General features: G+C 44.7%; 1 protein-coding gene across 1 annotated transcript in view; it reads right to left on the minus strand.

The window, feature by feature from the left end:
• diaph2 (diaphanous-related formin 2) overlaps positions 1-22,358 on the minus strand; it is a 388,150-nt gene that overhangs the window by 60,182 nt on the left and 305,610 nt on the right. The window contains exon 26 of the mRNA XM_080840181.1: positions 3,010-3,174. Within this exon, the coding sequence (XP_080696307.1) occupies positions 3,010-3,174 (165 nt within the window). The remainder of the gene's footprint in view (positions 1-3,009; positions 3,175-22,358) is intronic.

Below are 22,358 nucleotides of genomic sequence, written 5' to 3' on the forward strand. Positions count from 1 at the left end.
AGTCATCCACCGCTCCCAGTCAAGACTGCAGTCGGAGGGGAAAGCATTGAGTGGCTTCTTGTCATTACATCGCAATTCATATGTAGCTGCACTTTTAAATAATCAATCGATGTGACATTTCAAAATTAACTTTTAAATCGGATTGATCTGTTGCTTTTGCTTTTTTTGAGAGAAAGAGGGAGAGAGAAAGAGAGGGAGATAGAGAGAGATAAAGATAAAGAGAGCAGAGGGAGTGTTTATGCTCTGTCCTTAAAGGAACATTATTTATTTATTTTTACCACTCCCTTCTATAGGATTTATCTAAGCATTAATGTTTATCCTTAAATGACTCAGAATGGTGACACACAATAAATATGCTAAGCACGGAATATATGTCAAGAAAAAAATCAATGTGAAAGTTAAATGAAGTCTCTATCATGAATCAATATGATTTTTCGTAATAGCCCACTGCCAGAGAGCGGCACAGTATCCCATTGCCAGGATGGCTGGATCAGCACTTCCTAAGGGGTGCCGAAAGTAAGTGATGGTCAGCGTGCAATAGGTTCCACAGGATAAATAAATTGCCCAATATCCTTTACCTCAAATTATAATGCATCAGAAATGAGGAGGACAGAAGGGGAGAGAGAGAGTGAAACAGGAAGATAAAGTGAGACTGAGAGACAGAGGGAGAAAAGGAGAGAGAGAGATAGAGAGCAAGCAAGAGATAGAAGAGTGACAGAGAGTGGAAAAAAGGGAGAAAATAATGAGGGAGAGAGAAGAAGAGGAAGAGAGTGAACAAAAACCTACATGGACATCATTTCAAACACTAGTTCCAAACGCCTGTTGACCTTGAAGCGAGCCGCTGGGTGATCTCTCTGGAGTGGGGAGGGTGTGGTGCTCGGCCTGGGACAGGAGAAATCCGCTCCCCCTCTCCAGCCGGACACCCACTCCCAGCTCATTTCCCACGCTGCTCAGGCCGGCATTGAAGTCTAAATCAGTCATAACTTATTCATAAGGAGCTATTTGCTTGAGAGAATAATTTATTTCCATAGATGCCTCCTTTTATAGCTGTGCATGGCTCCACCCCAGGAGGGGAGCGGCGTGTCATGCGTTGGGAGGCACTTTGATCAGCCGAATGAAAGTTGGGTTTAGATATGGCTCCGACTGCAGAGTGTGAATTGGGGAGACGCCGACAAGGGGGACCTTGCCATTCACTTTAATGGGTTTTGAAGACTTTGAGCGTACCTCCTGGACATTGTGTCATCATACTGACATGCTTCCGTTTCATTTTTTATTTTTCCCCGCTTCGTTTTTTCTTTTCTCCCCCTTTGTCCAACTTGCTTGAAGCAAAATGAGATGGAGAGGGGAGGGGGGGGGGGGGGGGGGGGGGGGCAGAAAAAAAAAGAGGAAGACACTTAAATACGTTTAAGAGATTTGTTCCCCAGAGGGAAATTCCGCTTTGTTCCGGAGCATTCTAGTTTCTCCTCATCCTAATATATCCTTCATTTTACATTAAAATGACTCGCTACTTCAACTCCCACCATCCACACCCCCACCTTTATCCCAGAATCCTTTGCCCTGAAAACACAGGAGAAGAAGAAAGACTTCATCAGAAGAGAAAGCTTTTAGCTTACCTCTTCATAAGGCTCTGTGAACTCCTGACAATCCCACTAGGGACTTGCCACTCAGAAACAATATTTTTGCTCTGAATTGTCCCAAAATATTTTTACCTTCAAAATAATTACATTCCCAGAAAATCACCCAAATTAAAACACACACAATAAATATCGCCATTATGCAGAACATAACAACTATCTACACTACATGGTATAGGAGTGTGTGTTTTTGAAAAAAAAGAAATCCATCAAAAAAGAAATCAATTACAGAAATAATCTCTTTTTTGTCACATTTTTGTCAGAACTGATAAGATTATAGAAATTACTCCCCTTTTTTTAAATTCCTACCAGTTTTAAGAAAAAAAGAACAAAAAAACCCCACTCCTACCAAGGCTTACCCAGCCCAACCTCCTTGACTGGTTTGGTGCTTTGAAGCGCCGCTGAGGAGGCTACGGATATGCCTCCGACGCCAGCATACGTCAGCGGGCCCGACCCAAGTCCCATTGAAAGGATAAGAAGCTTCTAGAGTCTCTTTTATCAGCCAGGAACTTACAAGCTCCGTAATGCATTATACATTCCATTCTCAGCACAGTTTACGTGCCCTTTAATCTGTGCTATATAAGCTCCTTCCTCAATCTGCCCACCGGTCTGTCAAGGAAATTTCTTTATCAACTCTGGATTTAATAAGTTAATTCACCACCTACTTTTAAGGTGATGCAAAGCTTTTTTTTCCCAGCAGCTGCCTAACCTGGCTTAGTATTAAGTGCTGATAAAATGTCATCACTTACTCTGGTGTTTTTTCTTTTGAATGGATACAAGTGGGTCGAAGATACATAGATATTTTACATAGATATTTTAAATATTGGTCTTTTCAAGGGACTACTATGGCTACAGAAATTCAAACTGGTATTTACAAGAGAGAGAACAAGACATTCTTCCTTTAACTGTCCTTTTTCAGTCTCTGAACACAATATACATTCAGACACAATCATGCAGGGCATGTAGAAGTCAGTAGGTATTTGTGATTTTGTGTACGTGTTTGTGAGAAAGAGCGAGAGAGTTTGAGAGAGAGTGAGAGAGAGAGAGAGAGTGTGTGTGTTTGTGTGTTTATGCGTGTATGTGAGAGAGAGAGACAGAGAGAGAGAGAGTGTTTGTGTGTGTGTGAGAGAGTGTTGTGTGTGTGTGTGTGTGTGTGTGTGTGTGTGTGTGTGTGTGTGTGTCTGTTTTTGTGAGAGAAAGTGTGTGTTTGTTTGTGTGTGTGTGTGTGTGTGTGTGTGTGTGTGTGTGTGAGAGAGTGTTTGTGTGTGTGTGTGTGTGTGTGTGTGTGTGTGTGTGTGTGTGTGTGTGTGTGTCTGTTTTTGTGAGAGAAAGTGTGTGTTTGTTTGTGTGTGTGTGTGTGTGTGTGTGTACTTACCAAGAAGAGGGAGCGGAAGTTGGCGAGGTCCCCAAAGAAGTCTTCAATACTGAGGGTGTGGGGGTCAAAGGCCAGGTAGCTGCCCAGGCTCTCGTAGAGTTTCTGCATGTTCTTGTGCATGATGGAGAGCTTCTCGTACTGCTCCCGCGAATGCTTGGAGAAACCGTGCACGAGGGGCGCCAGTTAAGGACAATCAACAATTCGAAAGAGACAAGTGATACACATAAGCAGAAAATAACATCACAAGAATTATCAAACAGCTCTGACGAAAGATAAACAGAAAAAAAAGAGATACTTTCAGATCAAGTCTATACTGAGATCACACGCAAAACACAAGTGCGCATTTTTCGTCGGCTCGTTTAAGGACGGGTGAAGGAAAAGGAAGACGTGTCTCAGTGGCCTCACCATCAGAAGAGTCTGTCAGAAACCAAGAAAATAGCTGGGGACCCAGCCAACGTGATCAACACCATGCTGTGTCCTCTAGTTCAACATGGCTGTAGGCAGAGCTGATTGTGGTCATCTTTTCATGGTCTTGCTAGCTTCCCAATCGGGGGTCAGCTGAAGTTGAACCCGCACATCGACTGAAGCATGTAATTTACCGCCAAGGAGAAGGAGCATCCACTCAGAAAATCACCACAGGCCGCCACTGACAGTGTCATCACAGTGCTTTCAGTGCTTTCAGCGACAACATGTGGGACCCACCATTTGCTTTTGTGCCTGTCACCGACACCCAGCATGGAAGCCACTAACCTTCCTGTACACCTTCCTTACACAATGAAGAACAAAAATCAGCTGAGGGTACAGTGACTGGCCACTGCACAGTGGGATGGCATGGGGAATCCTCTCTTTCCTGGTCATAATCCTGCCAATCCAACAGGTCAAACTATGCTCATTGTAAACAGATTAGGTTATGCTCTCCCCATGATAAGTAGGCAGTGTATCTTATCATTTGTATGGTGTGAGATTTTTTGGAAGCATGGATCTTAAGCATCTGCCACAGATTCCCATTTTTCACCCCTTTGTTCCCTCGAGGACACAAACACAACAGGCATATCAAGCGATCCCATCATGCATGAATTGTGCTGATGTTTTTTTTAAAATATATATAAGACTTAAAGATGCAGTGTGTAGGGTTTAGAGGGATCTAGCAGAAATGGAATATAGTATTCAATGTTATGTTTTTAGTTGTGTATAATTGACTGTAACTACCAATTTTTGTGTTTTTGTGAGCTAAGATTGAGCACTTCATATCCTTTTCAGTACTAAGTAACCTTTCTCCCCGTGTCTCAGTTTAAAAATATCTAATTGCTACCAGGATTGTAATTTCATATTTATGCATAAAAACTAGAATATGTCTTCGTTATTTGGACCAAAAAGACCTGGTGACGTTTCCGAGATCAGCCCCTAAGCACTGAAAATGATTGCAAAAAAGCTAATATTATTTAACAAAACGTACAGTCCATGGAAGCTATGACCTACAGTTTTACAGACTAAATAACTAAATAAAATGTCTAAATATCTATTTTCTAACATATATCTATTATGGCAACTCGATGCGGCCATAAACAATGGCATCATTTTGGAAGTAGCTACTGGTACGGTACATTCTCCCACACGCACAAACGAAAAGGGTGAAGGACGGGGTATTCAGTTGGTTGCAAACTTCACTGCAACTTCAATGCTAGATGCCACTACATCCCACACACTGCACCTTTAAGTAAGCACAGATAGTGTACTGATAACATCTTTGATTTGCGTCAGCCTCTCGGAGTCTGGCACTTTGCACTCCAGGGGCCCATCACTGGGGAGCGGGCGCGGCCTTCACTGGCTGTTACTTCCACATCAAAGACGTGTCACATTGACGGGAACTTGACATGCACTGTCCTACAGCAGTGCCAGCATGTGTCCCTCTCAAACAGCATCACTCTCCAGCTAACTCTTTCTCTCTCTCTCTCCAGCTTACTCTCTCTCTCTCTCTCTCTCTCTCTCTTTCTCTCTCTCCACCCCTCTCTCTCTGTCTCTGAACTTTCAAAGTGTGTTCTCCTAGCCTCTCTCTCTCTCTCTAGTATGCGTCACCTGGGCTTCAAAAGACTGGCGTATACCAAGGTCTCAAGGTAAAACATTATGCAGCTTCCCCCAACCAGGAAACCACTGTTTGACAGTCCTCTTTCACTCCCAGAAGAGTCCTCAAAGAAAAAAGAAAGCACACATTCACCCCCCCCCCCCTCTCTCTCTCTTTCTTTCTTTCTCTCTCTCCTGCAAACGCATATGTCTCCACAGAGTGAAAGGCTGCAGCCCCTGCACCTGCTCGTTTTCCTGTTTCCTCCCCATGTGCTCCTCTCCACAAACAAATTTGGTGCGATTTTTGATCAGAATGTGCCGCTTTTGCACCTTTCAGATGGTAATCTGAGTGGAGTTGATGAAATGTGCCCCTGGCCTGACTTAATCTCGCTCCTCAGACCTGAATCGGGCCTCTGCATCTTCACGTCAAACACGGGGTGGTCCACTTCCCCTCCTCTTCCTCCTCCCCAAACCTCAAAGGTGTTTTTGAAGACGAGACCATGACCAATAGCTGCTACTCTTGAAGACCCTCCTGTGTTACAAACAAGGCCTGTTCTTGATGGGAGGCAGATGTCAGTGCAGTCCGCCCCATTTGGGCCATCATTTGGCAAACAGCTCTAAGCCTTAATTAAGCCCTCCTGTTCTGCACTCACATTAATGACATGTGGATTTATTCCCATGTCTGACGCCCGAGAAGATACACACACCGAATGGTGATTGTGACCCCTATTCAATGTTTGGCTTAATAACAAATGCCTGACAAATAGTTTTCCTCAGAAAAAAAAAATAATAAAACAAAACCAAAAAATACAGACTTCACACCAGCCAGCTCCAAGGGCCACCATAAATTACCCTGTTTGTTTACCTTTGTGCATGTGAGAGTTAATAAAATGGTGCATTGCTCCCTGAGGCGAGGCCAAAAAGCCTCCTTAATAAATCTCCTCTAACCCAGTTCCATTAATGTTTTATTTAATGCTTTCCTGTGTGCCTCCTGGCTCCGTGCAGTGAGCCTGAAGCTAAGCCCACTCTCCACACAGATCCGATTTACCCAGGGCTCTGCCAGGCCCTCAGCACACCGCCAAATTACACCCAGCTGCCCAGCAACTGGACAGTGCATTCGACAAGGGTGTGTGGGTGTGTGGGTGTGTGGGTGTGTGTGAGTGTGTGTGAGAGAGAGAGAGAGAGAGAGAGAGAGAGAGAGAGAGAGAGAGAGAGAGAGAGAGAGAGAGAGAGTGGGAGAGGGTATTACACAATGTCTGTCCCACACAGTCACGGTTCAGCTTACAGGACATTTTCCTTGGCCTGGGTACAGCAGGGCAAATAGAAATAGCAGGCCTAGGCTCAGAGCTGCAGCAGAACGGCGTCCTGTTGGGTTGATGCAAAGGGCCAGCCTGGCAGCTCCCGGGCAGCAGTGGCATTGCCCCCTGTGCTGGGGCTCTGACACGGGCACCGTGTCTGTCCAAAGGGACACACACAGCTAATGAGAAGTGATATAACCTGGGGTTCAGGGGAAGGTAGGTTGAGCAACAGCACATGCGGTGGGTGCACAGAGTTTCGGAAGTTTGTGTCACGTTTTCTACACTGCTTGTGATGGTGATAACTTTGGCTTCAGCTCCGCATCTTGCCGTGGGTGGTCAAATTTGAGCACACAGATCATATGTTGCTGTGTTTTTCCACAAATATGAAATAAAATAAAGTTTGAATGACAACCAGCGCCAGTTGTGTGTGGGTGCTAGAAACTGGGACTTAGGCCATACGTCGGCATTGTTTACTTCCAAGAGTCTGTGTCTGGGCGTAAAAGAAATAATCCCTAAAATATCCCTCCTGTCTGTTTTGCACAACAAAATGTATCTGCTCCTAAATAATTGCACTGACCTTCAAGCAGATGGAGGGGGAGAGGAGGGTAATAGAGAATAGCATATTGTTTCTGCCTTGCTCTTTATTCAGGTAAGCAATCATTTGTTGCAGCAGAGAAAAGAACAAAACAGACACACAAAAAAACAAATAAACAAAGGCAAAAAAAGAAAGAAAAAAGTGGGGTTCATTTCACATGGCGAAAATAATTAAAATTTGTACTGAACTGAATGCCATGGTGCTGTGAATATTTTTTTAGAGATATTCTGGCCCGCTTCCAAAGTAATTAACACAACACCTTGGACGGGGATCAACAGCATGCCACAAACTCGCTCCTCTGCTCGCATTTCCATAGTTGTGCTATCTCCGTTCTTCTGGCTCCTGCAAGCTGCCAACACAAGCATGGTTGTCTGATAGAATCTCCCGCCACTCCTCAATGTGTAATTATGCCTCATTGTTCAGCTGTGAGGCAATCAGACGGAGTGCAAATCAAACCCTCCCCAACTCCGAGCTGCCCGGGTGAAATTTGCAAGAATTTGCAAAGTAACCTGCTGATTAATGCTCCATTATTGTCTGGGATTTCGTGAGATTCGCAAGTGATAATTTGACTGTCATTATGACAGGAAATTTGTCTTTAGAAAAATACAAGGTGGGGGAACAGGATCTGTCTGAGGAAAGCGCCGAAAATGAAATGCAAAGAGTGAAATGCAAAGAGTGAATATCACAAAGACCGAATGTCGATAGTGAAGAAATTAATAGTGCTGACATGACCATTTTGAAGGGGACTGGGAAGTATGCTGGCCTTGCATCGATTGGTTCCTGTATAGTGAACTGAAGGAACAAAGACAGAAAAGAGAGGCTCTCAGGTGGTCGTACGCAGGGAGATAACAGGGGCTTTGTGAAAGTCGCGAACACACACATGACTTGCAGGATAGATGATAAGGGCCATAATAATCTGAGCTATGCATTTCTTCAAACAAGATCCTTCATCTCGCTAAGCAGCTAGCCTCACCCCCCCCCCCCCCCCCCTCCCTTGACACACAATTACATACCGATGTAGTAAGGAACCTTTTAACTTCACAGCCTTTGCTAGGCTTTCATTTGCTTCAGGTCCCCTGTATGCATGTAGTGCCTGTGCAAAGTGTTGAATGCAGATCCGATGTGTGTGTGTGTGTGTGTGTGTGTGTGTGTGTGTGTGTGTGTGTGTGTGTGTGTGTGTGTGTGTGTGTGTGTGTGTGTGTGTGTGTGCGTGTGTAGTGTGTGTGTGTGTGTGTGTGTAGCATACTCATTCACACAGGCCACACTGCAAGAGCTGCCATTCCACCTCAAAGTCCATGTGGTAATTAAAACCGGGGGGCCTGAACAGGAAATAGGATGTGATGTGTCCGCCACAGCAGCAGCGGGAGATAAGTGAATCCCTCCCCCACCCCCCCCAAACCACCCCCATCCTGCGGGCGCAAAGTTATGACCCCTTATCACGGCGTGTTCCTTGGCCGCATCAACACGGACAATCGAGTGGGATTGATGATTTGAAAAATTAAAGGCTGGATTCAGTGTCAATTTCACTGTCAATTTATTCTGTATCCCCCCCTCGCCATTGAATATTAATGTTGGAGCGAGGCGGCTCTCTGCCTGAACCTCCTTCCCTCCTCTTAAGCATACAGCTGCCAATGCTGGTGCTGCTGATGAAATGAGACAAGACTGGAAAGAAAGGTACCCTGATATAACAATCCGCAAAGACATTGGATATAAAAGTGCTGCTGGAGACAAAACTATTCTCAAAAAACACTCATAATTCAACACAGCAACACCTGACACATTTCCATCGACTAATTCATGTGAAAAAATCATTAAAATATCTGTATTGTTAAATAACTGTTCATTGAACTATTAATTTTCTTTGACAAAGAAGTTTGACAGTTATAGCTCTTGACTGTGTTACGCCTAGAGTCAAATGTGTAAGAACAAGAACCAAAAAGGAGAACAACTGTAGTTGATCCGCTTCAGATCATTGCGATTGTTGTAAAAGGACATTTAATATTAAGAAACCCACTTAATGTTTGCACTGCGAACACTTACTTTTCTAAATTCAGCAGGGCATCGTTGAAGGACAATTCTTGTTAGGAAGCCTTGTGGCCATTTGCTCTTCCCATAAAGCAGTTCATAACGACACAAAAATAAAATGTGTTCTTCATCAAATGCGTCAGCATAACGCATGTTATCATACTGTGAATATGTATGATAACACAAGTCAGTTGTCCTTGCCTTTCACTCACATTGTCTGTGGCCCACAGTTGCATAACCTGTGAGTCAGGCTATAGACAACAGTGTAGATCAAGCTAGCCATAATTGTGTGTGTGTGTGCATGTTTCTTGCACTTACAGTGCAACAAGCAACAAGGTTCTCCAACCTAAATGCACTGTACATACACAATACGAAGGATTCAGTCATTTTTTTTATGGAGCCTTTTTTGCAGATGTTTGAAGTTGCCAAGAAATATTGCCAAGTACAAGAAGGGCAAGATAATAAATCTTGTAGAAGTAGCAGTAGCCATTCAAATAACTACTTGGGTAGGAGAAAGAGTGGAACTATCGTCGGACATGAATCTCAGCATAAGCTGCTGCAGCCATGATGTTGATCAAAACAATCTCATGCTAAATGGATAAAAAAATGATTTTCATTCACGTATTAATATGCGTACTCAAAAATGAACTAATTAATGTCCAGTGTTCACTGCTCATCGCTAATGGACGGTAATGGATCGTGGCTAAGGCCATGTGATTTATTCAAAAACATCATTTTGGATTGACAATAGCACTTGTTGCTTGGCTCCAACTAGCCATCCCAGTTAGTGCTTCTGCATCAATATTCAGTGGCTGTGTTTTCGTCAGTATCCTTCTTTTACTATCTTCTATCTATATTTAGTTATTTACATATTTCATTTACAGTGGTTTGCCCTCCATAAATAATAATGTGCATGAAGTGCAGTTCAATCAGAGTCCTGATGAAACCTCATGTATAACTCAGGTCGAGGTCTGCCTGCTAACACGATCTGCACCATGTCGACTTGGCAAGAAGGAGATAGAGTTCTGTACAAAGAAAATCCTTTCAGAAATAAGTTTGCAATGAATGCCTGACAACAAATCTGCCGTGTTTACAATCAGATTAACATCGTATCAATCCTGCAGACTCGGACAGAAAGGTCAGCTCTTGTGTTTGTCTCGACTGCTCATCTCTGTTGCTGCCATCCTTTCCCCGGTAGTATCGGCGCTTCACAAACTAACAGCTAACCCTTCTTTGCACGATGCAGCTTGATTCTTATCTAAGCCTTCAATTAAACATAGCCAAAGCAGGTGGCAGTGCTGTGTGCTGATTAGTCTGACTTGATTGGAGGTGCCGCCACTGGGTTGAGGAGGGGCCCGGCCCTTGAGATGGAGGACTAGGGTGTTCTGCAGGGTGCTCGGCATAAAACACTACAGGTAGTGTATGGTGTAGCTCCATCTCATAGTTCTTTCCCAGCATGCCGTCACCTGATGGTAATTAAGTTTACCGCTTCTACCAAACTGCTCTGTGATTACATGAATTACACAATTGGATCCACTGATTGTATCTTGCTGATGATGAAATGGGGGGAAAATTGGAGCATTTACATGCATATATATTTATTTTTCCAGCCAAATACTAACGCAGCATTCAGATTTTCAGTTAAGGCCGGAACAGCAAAAAGACACAAGAAACGAGAAGCAGCCACAGCTAGTAGTATGCAGGGGAAAAAAAGAGAGAGAGAGAAAGAGAGAGAGAGAGAGAGAGAAAAAGGAGCCTTGGCAAGAGTATTTACGTGTACGCTCAAGCCTGTCTAGTTAGTCCTACAGAAGTGTTTGGACTGCATTTTGTGACAATTTCACCTCTTTTTTCCCCTTTACTTGATCACAAGAGCGAGAAGCTGTGAAATGGGGCCTCTCCCGGGAGTAGTTAATACATCTCTACTGAGCATGCCTGTAATCACGACTGGTGGGGGTTTTAAAACATGGTCCCTGTAGGGTTCGCTTTGAAGTCCCCCAGTAGATGTCGGAGTGTTATAAATGTCAATAGCATCTGAAGGCCTCTTTTGTCGGACCTTATAAAAATTCTGTACAGATAACCACTATAAGCACTTAAATGCTTTTAGCTCAACACAAATTGGATCGATAGTGACCGCTTTCACAGCAAACTGTACAGTTGTTGTCTCTGCTTGTCTTCCCCCCCCCCCCCCCCGAGTTGATATTATTCTAATGTGGACCTGCTCTTGGATTCGTTTCTACAAATCAATTCCAACGCTAAAAATAAGCTAATTTGATCAATGTGCCAGCTCCTTCGAGGGATTTTCCAGCTGGTCAGCCAGCGCTGAAAGCTCGTTGTGTGTGCAGAATTTATGGAGCGAGACCACAACAAAAAAAAATTAAAAATTAAAAAGGGCCAAATGAGAGAATGAGGAATGACGTACGGTATTGATCAGTCTCTCTCCCTCAGTCCCATTGGAGGCCCAGCCAGTGGCATGACAGAAAAGAGCTCCATTCGATAACCTTATCATCACAGCGGCACAGCTTCACCAACAGGTCAGAACAGTTCGGCAGTTTTGAGGGAACATTTCGATTGCCTAAGCTGGAGAATCCCATTAAAAGACCCCTTCAAGCAAACTGCTTTGTCTGCAGCTTAATGAAGTGAACGCATGAGCAGCAAGCTACAATAGAGGAGCCTGTGGTCAAAAGGTGAATGGTTTTTGTAATACTCTATATGCACATTACATGACCACACTGCTCTCACCGCCTGGCCTTCTGTTATTTAATAAATCACTAAGAAACTCAGAACTGAAGCTCACTGCCAATTTTCTGTCACACAAAGCGTTACAAATGACTCGGGAAAAGGGTGACACCGAATCATAGTTTAATGCACAACAACTGTGAAGGCTGCAGTCTTGTGCACGGATGGCAGACCTTCGCAGGTCTTTTTCATGTGCGCAATCCTTGTCCTCTCATTGGATTAATGCATGGACATGACATAAATGAAAATGAAATGTACGGTACATGATCATACATCTAGCGAAGAGCCGATGTGGAGAGAGAGGGGGAAGCGTGGGGGGGAGGGGGTCTAGTGGGGCGGGTAAGAGAGACTGGTGGGACGCGATGGAATAATGGACCCGTCTCCAACGGAGACGCTTCGACACAGAGTCTATTTTTAGCAAATTAATTTAAGGGCTCTAAATAATTAACTGATAATTATCTGGCAATCAAGTGTAGGATAAAATGATCTCCCAGAGATTCTCCAGTGAAGCTTGAGGAGCTTCATCAAGATGTGGGTCTGTAGTCAAAAAACATATTGTGGGAGAAAAGGGGAAAAAAAAGAGAGTGGCAATTGAGTGGCATATCTGTAAGGGAAGTGCATATGCCAGTGAGTATAATGCTCACTGAGTGACATGAAGCTGGCACTCGCTCACCGTTTGTCTCTGACATAACACTGTTGGGGTATGAAAAAAAAAAACACACACACACACAGGCACTAACAGGCAATCCAGCTGTCTCCTGAAACTGCACAGCTCGGACACATTTCTGTGAACTTCTGCGGAAGTGTTAACGCAGCGTTCGACAGGTGCTGAAGCCGTGCAGTATTGTGCCTCGGAAAAATTGATGATGTATACAACACACTGCAGAGCCACACACACACACACACACACACACACACACAACACACTGCAGAGCCAGCCTGTCAGCGGTTATGGTGAAGATGATGGTGAGGCTCGTGAGAGGGGTGTTGAAGATGATCACGAGCATGATGATGATGATGATGATGGTGGTGATGATGATGGTGATGATGCACCACTCAGAGTCGTTCACCTTATTAGTACTCCCATGAACATGCCTATGAGGTGGAGGTGGCTATTCATAATAGGCTGCCGAAGGCCACATTATTATTCAGAGATGCATTCCAAATGTTATGAATAATGGAGACATCCTCTGCCATAACATGTGTGTGACACTGACCTCCTCTACAGGAACACTTCCTCGCTGCTGGAGTAGAGAGCATAGAGTGGCGACGGTAACGAAAAAAAAAAAAAAAGGAATACATATGCATGTGCCGTATGTGATGGAATGGCTTTGCCAAACCTAATGACACTGAATGCTAGAGCAAAAAAAATAAAAAATAAACAAGCCAAGTCTTTGTGAAAGTTTCTGCATTCTGGCTGTTGGTTTAGTGTCAAGAGGAGGGAAGTAGCGGGAGTGAGAGGTGGAGAGGAGGCGGGCGGACGGGAGAGAGGGAGGGATGGGTGTATTGTGTGCCCCAGATAGCTAGCCTGCTACCCCTGAGAAGACACCTCCTGGAGAGTGAGCTGAGGAGAGCAGAGGGTACACTGACAGCTGATGAATCGCCCCGAGCTATGTGTGTTTGCGTTCCTACTTGTGAAAATCAAAGTGTCTTGCTGCCGGTTTCCTCCTCTTCCCCTCCAGCTCCTACCTGCCTTCTCCTTCCTCTCCATCTCTCTCTCCCTCTGTCTCTCTCCATCTTTTTCTCCCCTTTTCTTTTCCGCTCTCCTCCTCTCCCTCCCCAAGCCTGCCACCTCCCCTCGCACACTGCCCTCCCTCTCTTTAAACATTGTTCCATCGGCATATTCATGTAGAGCCATCTGTCAGGCTAAGTATATCAATCCGTCAATCCGTCTATCCCCCTGTCACATTTTTTCTTCTTTTTTTTTTTTTCCTTTCCTTGCTTCCACTGTCTTGCAGAGGCAGCGGCTGATATCTAATTTCAGAACACTGTACATCCCCAGAGCTGAGGGAGAGCGAGGAAAAACAACAACTAATGGAAAAGGGGACTGTGACTGAGTGTCACACAGCTGACAGCTGCTTTCAATAAATATATATCTTAAAAAACGCCTTTCAGACCGCAAATTGTTTACACACAAATAACTTTCCTTCAATTCGGAGAAAGGCAAGGAAGAGAGGAGGAAATAAAAACACATCCCTTTGTAGTAAAAAAATCTGGCTTTAAGCAAGCATTGGCAGATGTACTCGAAAGCCTCTGTTTACACACACTGTTCTCTTTCAGTGGCGAGGCGGCTGAGGAAAATGGCGATTATCTTGGCTCTGCCGTGTTCGTGGTGAGACGCCTGGCTGACAGGCTAGCTGCCTCCTACTGTGTAACCTTTTATAAAAATCAATGCGGCAGCTAAACGCTGCTCCTCCGCTCGACACTGCCGCCCCACCCAGAGTGGAGAGAAAAACACAAACCAACGGGTAAATCGCCTTGTCCACGCTTAACTTTAGTCACTGCCGTTTATCCCCTAAGGGGTGGGGGGGGGGGGGGGGGGGGGGTTGACGACGTGGTGATATTGTTGTTCATGTGCACACAGCTTCTGTTGCACATCTTTTAAATGTTGTATACAATACTGCGGCTCATTGTGCAAGAACCCCTCAGTGTGTGTGTATGTGTGTGTGTGTTTGAGCAGCATGAGTTCTTCCTTGCCAGACGGAGAACAAAAGGTCCAGGGGTACTTGTGTCTGCAGGTCAGGCGCTGCTGTAGGAGGTTTGCATGCTCTGGCCAATCCACTCCAATTATGCTTAGAGAGTCCACCTCGGACAAGCTCAAACTGCCCTCTGACAGGAGCTCAGTCTCGCCGGTGCCAAAGTTCAACAATTCTTTGACATGCTTGATGCCAAGGCTTTGATTTTAGCTGGACAGGCATGGGAGAGATCCATAAATATATCATTACACCTCCAGGAGGACGGTGGGAGGAGAGAGAAGTAGACACTGAAGAGGCTGCTGCAAGCCCAGGTAAACAGACATTTGAAAAGACCCGCAGAGAAAGAACTCTGACATCTACTGTCTAAGTGCACATTCCACAGAGGAGCTTCAAGCATTTGCCAGGCTTAGAAAATAACAGCAATATTCCACAAAGAGCTCGAACTTCTCAAAATATGTATAACATCCCGAACAGCTCTGCTAGCGGCGCGTAAATGTAAAAGGTTGAGAAGAAGTGAGAGTGGGGATAGAAAAAAAAACAAACAAACCAAAAAAAAGAAGCGATAAATAAACGATGTTCTTGTCAATGAACCAAAGGGAGATAAAAAAAAGATTGGCGAATTATGGATAAACAAGCTTTTCTACATGAGAAACCAATAACCAAGATCGAGTGGCACTATGACATAATTAGTTTACCCGCGGTTGGATGTTTTTCAGCAGATTTAATTGGCTGCAGATGCCACATCTACAGAAGGGTGCATTAATCTCGAAATGAAAGTCATCACCTTCAGCAGGTGGCCCCGGAGGAGACTCAGGACATACACGAGACGGGCAAAATAAGAACCGTCGCATTGAAAATTTCACTTCGGCATCACGGCTACCATTTTGTGCTCTTAGTGCCATTCATTTGGGCCAATGGGGGTTCCAAAGCTATCGACAGCTTTCCTTATTAGCACCGCATGCCTCCATGTGGTAATCAGACCGTATTAACCCACCGGGTTTGTTAAGGTCGGCCCAGACAGCTGCTGAGTCCGGAACAGAGCCGGCTCCGCTCCGGCCTCAGCTGCTGAACACTCTGAAAGCCCACAGCGCTGCCTCTTTCAAAGTACTGAAGACCACATACTGAAAGATACATACATAGAATTTAGCTCAAAATGGGCGGTGTAATTTTGTTTGGAAGACCGTGTCCTCTACGGTAACTCCACGGTGTAAAGCATGAAACTGTTCAGTCATTTATGGGGAGTCTGAAAGCTTCCCTGCTGGTAATGTCAAAGTGTATTTCCCTATACTCCTTCTCTACCATACCTTCCACACACACATGCACTCCCACTCACTCTCTCCGTCTCCTGTCCTCCTCTCCTTCCCCTCAGTTGATGCTATAATAGGATAAGAGGCTGTTTACATGACAATTTGATTTTCGTTTTCTTCAAGGCAATTTCAGAAAGGGGTAGCTTTTCTGGCCTAAGTTAATCCCTCACCACAGTGCCGGATGGATTTCCTTCAGGGAGGGGGCTGGAGATAAGACTGTCCCTGCCACTGCCTAGCGGTGTCTCCTGCATCAGAGGCACACACACACACACACACACATACACAAAAACACAAACACACACAAACACATAGAAGAATAGGGCCAACCGAAGCATCAGCATCCAAGCAACACAAGAAGCATGCCAAGGCATTCATTACTATTGTCGCCAAAGCTCATAATGGTGAAACAAGAAAGAAGAAAGAAAAAAAAAGGAAAATAAGCATTCTTTCGACATTTTTCATTAGCTGCCTAATTATCCGTAGCTTTCGATCGAAAACTGTGTACAGGATGATCAGACAGCATCGCGGTCCGTAAATAAATCATGCTCAAGGCAGACAGCGAGTGCTCAAGGAGGGGGGCAAAAACACGACTGTCCTGCAACAGCAATTAGGAGAAATTATGCTAATGCCAGAATGAATGAAAATGTCAAAAGAAATAAACAAAATAATAAATAACACAGCTGTGTACTATAAATATAATGTATAGAGCCACTGACAGGCAGAGCCGCAACTGTGCTGCAGTATTTTTTTCTCTCCCCCTTTGTATTCACTGAGAACACAAGATGAGATGCCTTTGAGTGTACTATGACAAGACAACACCACCACCCTGCAGTGCTGAAGGCATTCGCCTCCCACATAGCATTCCTCTGGCACGCCGTTAAACAAACTCGCTTGGCAGACAGACATACATCTCATCAACACAAAGACCAAACCTTCACTGTTTTACAGAATCCCCACCTCTTTGGCTGTTCATTCTTGTCTCTGACTTGCTGTAACCTAATGGAAAGCCCACATTTGCCTTCTTTGTAATTAGCTGCTCGACTATCTGAAAAGGGGAAATGGCTGTCAACAGTGCTGATAGCTTGTATAATGCATTATTTATGTGGGGAGGGGTGGAGTTGGGGGGGTGCAACAACAAAGACATCAAACGCTAACAGGAGGACTAAGTGAGGTAACGTTCAGCATTGCTTTCTGAAGGCAACTTTATCATAATGCTCTGCATAAGTATCAGATGGAAAGCAATACGTGGAAAAGGCCTTCGCATGTATATGAGAAACAGTGCAGTGATGGCCTGTCTAGATCCGCACATCAATACAGCCCGTTGATGACTGAAATAGTGCTTCTGAGCGACAGTCATGTCAAGATCACACTGACACTTGAGATACAAGCTAATACATCACTGTATCTGCTCTTCAGTTTATGAATATCAATATTTTTCAAATCTCACTTTTATGAATCCAGCATTCATGAATACATTAAGCTGGTGGGCATCCAACAAATGAAGTGTCGATCGCATTTGAAGATATAATTAAAAATATGGCCTGACCGAGCAAACAATTTTATCTCTCTTATTCCTTGAGCTCACTTCGAGTGTTTGTTTGTCTTCATTTGGTTCTGCCATAATGTTGACGGTACAGTAGAGTTGTGCTGCCATGGTGATGACAGTAGAGTAAAGTTGTGCTGCCATGGTGATGATGGTACAGTAGAGTTGTGCTGCTAATTGCGGGAGCGTTTCATGTGAGAGATGCTGAGACATGAAAGAGTGCACGGGGCCCTGGGGAGCGGAGGCTGAACCCGCGGTGGCTTCCTAGCGGCACACTCTCCCTCTGGGGAATATTCACTCCGCCGAAGCCTGAGCGTATGTATGTGGCCAGGGAAAGAGTTAACAACAGAAAGACAGAAAGGAGAGAAAGAGTAAAAGAGTGTATATGTGAGGGAGAGACAAACAGGAGAGAGAGAAAGAGTAAGTGATGAAGAGAAAAGAGAGAGAAAGAGGGAGATAGAGAGAGTGGGGGGGGGGGGAGAGAGAGAGAGGGTATCAGAGACAGAGATAGAGCCCTCGTTTTTGTACGCCCCTTTATCACCATGAAAAGGTACCAGAGACAAAAGGTTAGGTATTAGCACAAATCTCTCAGCCCTTCCTTTAAAGGAAATCAGATTTTCAACAAGCCTCTTCCTTGTGATCTTTTAACGGCTTAAGTGCCCCCCTGAATAGACGACTTATTCAGTGACCTGCCTTTTTTTATGATGGTGGGCATCAACATGTTTCCAAAGAGCCCCAATTTCATTATTAGTTTAAATGACATTCAGATGAATGCGACGGGCATCGCGTTTTGGCTCAAAATGTGTGTGTACTTTGGAGACGTTAATACTTTTCTCCCCTTGCAGCCATGCATAATGCATTACCGTTCACTGCAAGGGCTGATAGCAAGTAAATGGCAGATTCAGTTAGTGTCTTTGTGCGTTTAGTGAATAGGGATTTGGGTAAATGCATCATTTTAGATGGGAGACCTCTAAGCAAGCTGTTGTTTGACTTGAACTTGTAACATGCTTTTACAGAACGCTGCCTCTCTATCGTGTTTAGATTCCGATGTAGCTGCATTGTGTGTTGATAGATAAATCAGGCCGATACTGTTAAGGGATTATGTTATCTTGCTCCGAGATCGATGAGACTGGGAGAGTGGATCTTAATCATCATCATCTGAAAAGAGGATAGCAAAGGCAGTGCTAATTTCAGACGCTTTGATTTTTCTCTGTTTCACTCAGTCTCATGGTGCGTTGGGGGAGGCAGGAGCGGGAGGGTGGGAGTAGGTAGAAACTGTGAAAAACTAAAACGGGAAAAACAAATTGACATGATCCTCACTTCCAGCTTCCAACATACTGCCTTCAAGTGTTTTAGTGCTGTGCCACTTCTCACTCTATCTACCTCTCAGCTTCTCTCTCCATCACACACTCTAAGATACCAAAGCTGGTTTTAACGTTGGCCAGTTGCAAGGGTGTGCACAATACGCCCTGCATATATAGCGATGCCCAGCGCAGCATGCAGGGCCATTTCCCAATGCTGGCTCGCAATACAAACCCAGATGAAACAGATGTCTAATGCGGGAGCAGGGCAATGCCATTAAGAACGGGAGGAGGTGACACAAATGAACAAGGAGGATTTAGAAACGTTAAAAAGAAAAAAACAGAAACAGAAAATGGCATGGGGAAAAAAAGGGAAGAGAAAGGGCATGCAAGAGTGCAAGTATCAAAGCTTCCAGGATCTCAAAGAGACAAGATTTTTCAGGACATTTTTAAATACAAATATTGGGAATACATATGGTGTTTGCTGGTGGTGGTTGCTACCTTTGCAAGACCATCTATTTGGACATAACATGAAAAACATACAATTTCACTGATCAATCCATGAATAGCATTCCCAACTGGGGAAAAAAACTAAAACATCAGAGGCATAAATAAATACAATTACCTTGATCTATCTCATTCTCTGTAAATGAATGCTGACCATGAACAATGATTGAGAAATAAACACATACGATAACAAGGAAATATTCCCTTTTGAAATGCTTTTCAACATATCCGCGGAGAGCTGCTCCTTTGAGATTACCATCGTCGCAGCATTATTGTGTATAAATGTCTCGTTTCAGACCAAGAGCATGCTGACGAGTCAGTTGTGTTAGACATTACAAGGTCGCCATTTGAGGTTAATTGCCAGTGTAGCCATGTGGCTAGTGAAGGAGATCAGTGGATGTGCTCAGCCCCTGAGGGAGAGGAACAATTCATCCCCAGGTTAAGAGCTTGTGTGGAATTAAAGAGATTAGGAGGCCTGATCTAGGGGAGATTGTGAAGGAGAGGGTAAAAAAAAAAAGCTAATGATAAACAGTAATGACACCAGCCCATACACACTCTCTCTGTCTATATAACTATCTATATCTATATATCAGTCATTACAGTGTAGCACACTAATTATGAATGTGTGACAACATCAGTATTGTGTAATTACATAACCCTGACCATGATACCTATTTATATAGGCACTGCAAGTATAAATGATTTATTCTCCGTAATTGTGCAGTTATACTGTGCCTTATAGTGGAGTCACATTATAGCAAGACTACATGCGATTGGACCAGGCCTTTACCAGGAATGAAGCTAAGTTTACCATTAGGATAATAAACCATGTACTCCTGACCAGAAACTAGCCTCAGTGCGCTACATCTACAGGGGTTTAATCATGATCATGGAGTTCAGTTGTTCAGTGCAGTGAACAAGATGAGCTATTAGCTGCGAGAATGTCTGATGTCTAATGTGGGATGGAGCTGAAGCCTTTCATTTCTTCCGACAGTGTTGGAGAGAAAATGAGCATGTACTCCACATCCAGACACAGAGCATCAGAGAAGGGGGCAGGGGGAAAGGGAGGTGGAGACGGATATTGATTGAATGATGGAACAAATATGAGTGCGAATGTGTGTGAGGTGGCAGAAAATGATGAGAGCGATGGAAATGAAGGAAAGGAGGGAGAAAGAAGAAAAAAAGAAAAAAACATCGGAAGGAAGTGAGAGAAAGAGAGGAGGGGGAGAGAGGGTGGGCCAGCAGCAAAGATCTAATATATAGAGGAGAGAGAGAGGAAAAAGAGGAGAGAGAGAGAGAGAGAGAGGAGGAAGGGAGAGAGAGAGAGAGAGAGAGAGAGAGAAAGAGAGAGAGAGAGAGAGAGAGAGAGAGAGAGAGAGAGAGAGAGAGAGAGAGAGAGAGAGAGAGAGAGGAAGGACCAGCAGCATGATCTAATACATGACAGGAAATCTCTGGCGAGGGAAGCCTGGTAGGTGCCACCTCGCGCTGTAATTAAATAAGAGTCAGACCACTGGCAGGCACCGGGAGGAAGGGGAGCACTGATTTCCTGACGTCAGACCACCGCACGAGGCTCCCGGTAGATAAAAGTGAAAGTGCAAAGTGGCTCCATAACAAGATAACACGGACGTCCACGACAGCAGCAAACACACATTTCCACTAGAGCCTCTCTCGAACGAGTAATTACAGAGACTGTGCAGAGAGCAGCAATGCAATTAAAATGATTAAAGTCTAACATTTCCCCAACAAACAGCCAGCAACTCTGAGACAATGATGGATTAGTGGTTCACCACTGAGAAGAAGCAACACTTTTAAAACATGTAAACAAATTGAAAGCATTCATAGAAATGACTGAGCTGGGTCTCACACCTGAGAAGGACAGAGAGACAGGAAGACAAAGACATAAGGCCGACCAAATGGTGGAAAAAGAAAGCCAGAAAAACAGAGAGAGAGAGAGAGAGAGAGAGAGAAATAGTAAGGGAATGAAAGAATGAGGGAAAGGAAGAAAAACTGAAAACATAAAGAGCTTTGAACTTCAAACTGCACAGCCTTCTAGAATAAATTGTCAGGAGATGACTGTCCCATCCTCTAAGGGCAGCGCCTTGGTGTCTTCCCTGCACGTCGACAACCATGTGCCACACCCCCCTCCTGCCCTAGATCTCTTCGCCGTGGCGCTCCTCTGTCCCTCATCACCTTGCTCGGAGATGAATGAGATCACTCGGCTCCTCCATCACTTTAATCACTTGCATCGGAATATGCCTCATTCGCGTCGGCTTCTCAGCGCTGCCTCACCGTGACGTGGCCTTGTCCTCCACCCTTCCTACATTCCCCTAGACGCCCCACCTCCCCACCTCCCCACCCTGACCCCCCCCATCACTGCTGGTTAAAGGGACCTCCCCTCTCCCCCCTCACCACGCCACTTCCACATAAGAGTCTGAAGCTAGCAGATGGCGGCTGATTGCGTGACTCAGTCCTGATTTTGACTCCTGTGCCCCGCTACAGTGGGGGGGGGGGGGGGGGGGGGCCCTTTGGAGTTTAGGTTTAGCATCTGTTTCCTGATGCGCGACGATAAGCACACGGAGGTGCTAACCGCTGAGCCGCAGCAGCATGATGCAACCAGGGGCTAACTTCATGGCAACCTGCATCTTAGTAGAGTGTGCTCTCTCTCTCTCTCTCAAACACTCTCTCTCTCTCACACACACTCTCTCTCACACACACTCTCTCTCTCTATCTCACACACTCTCTCTCTCTCTATCACATACACTTTTTCTCTCACACACACTCTCTCTCTCTCTCACACACACACACTCTCTCTCGCACACACACAATCTCTCTCTATTTCTCTCCATCACCCTCCTCCTCTCTCTGCTTTCTCTTTCTAAAGCAATTTAATGGAACAAAAATGTACACTTCATGTTTTACTTTCACAGCTTGGGTCTGTATGGAATAAGTGTGAGACAGAATGAGCAAGAGAAGTGCAAAGAGAAGGTAAAAGACAGAAAAAAGGGAGGGCGGGAGAGAGAGAGAGAGAAAGCGAGAGCACAGAGGGGGTGCGAGGAGGGAGAGAGAGGAAAGAGGTATGTGGGTAAAAAGATAATGAATGTAATTTTGAGAAGGTGGACAAAAAAAAAAGACACCTGTCTCTTTCTTCTTTTCATTTTTCTGATGACCATCATTGGATCATTTTTAGTTCTTGTGCTGGAGAGCTCTGCCCATGCACTCTGCCACTGGCATTGGGATGGGTTGAAAAGCAGGAAAGCCAGGAGGATCAGTGCTAAGTCTC

This window comes from Sprattus sprattus (genome assembly GCF_963457725.1).
Source record: "Sprattus sprattus genome assembly, chromosome: 6".
Lineage (NCBI taxonomy): Eukaryota > Metazoa > Chordata > Actinopteri > Clupeiformes > Clupeidae > Sprattus > Sprattus sprattus.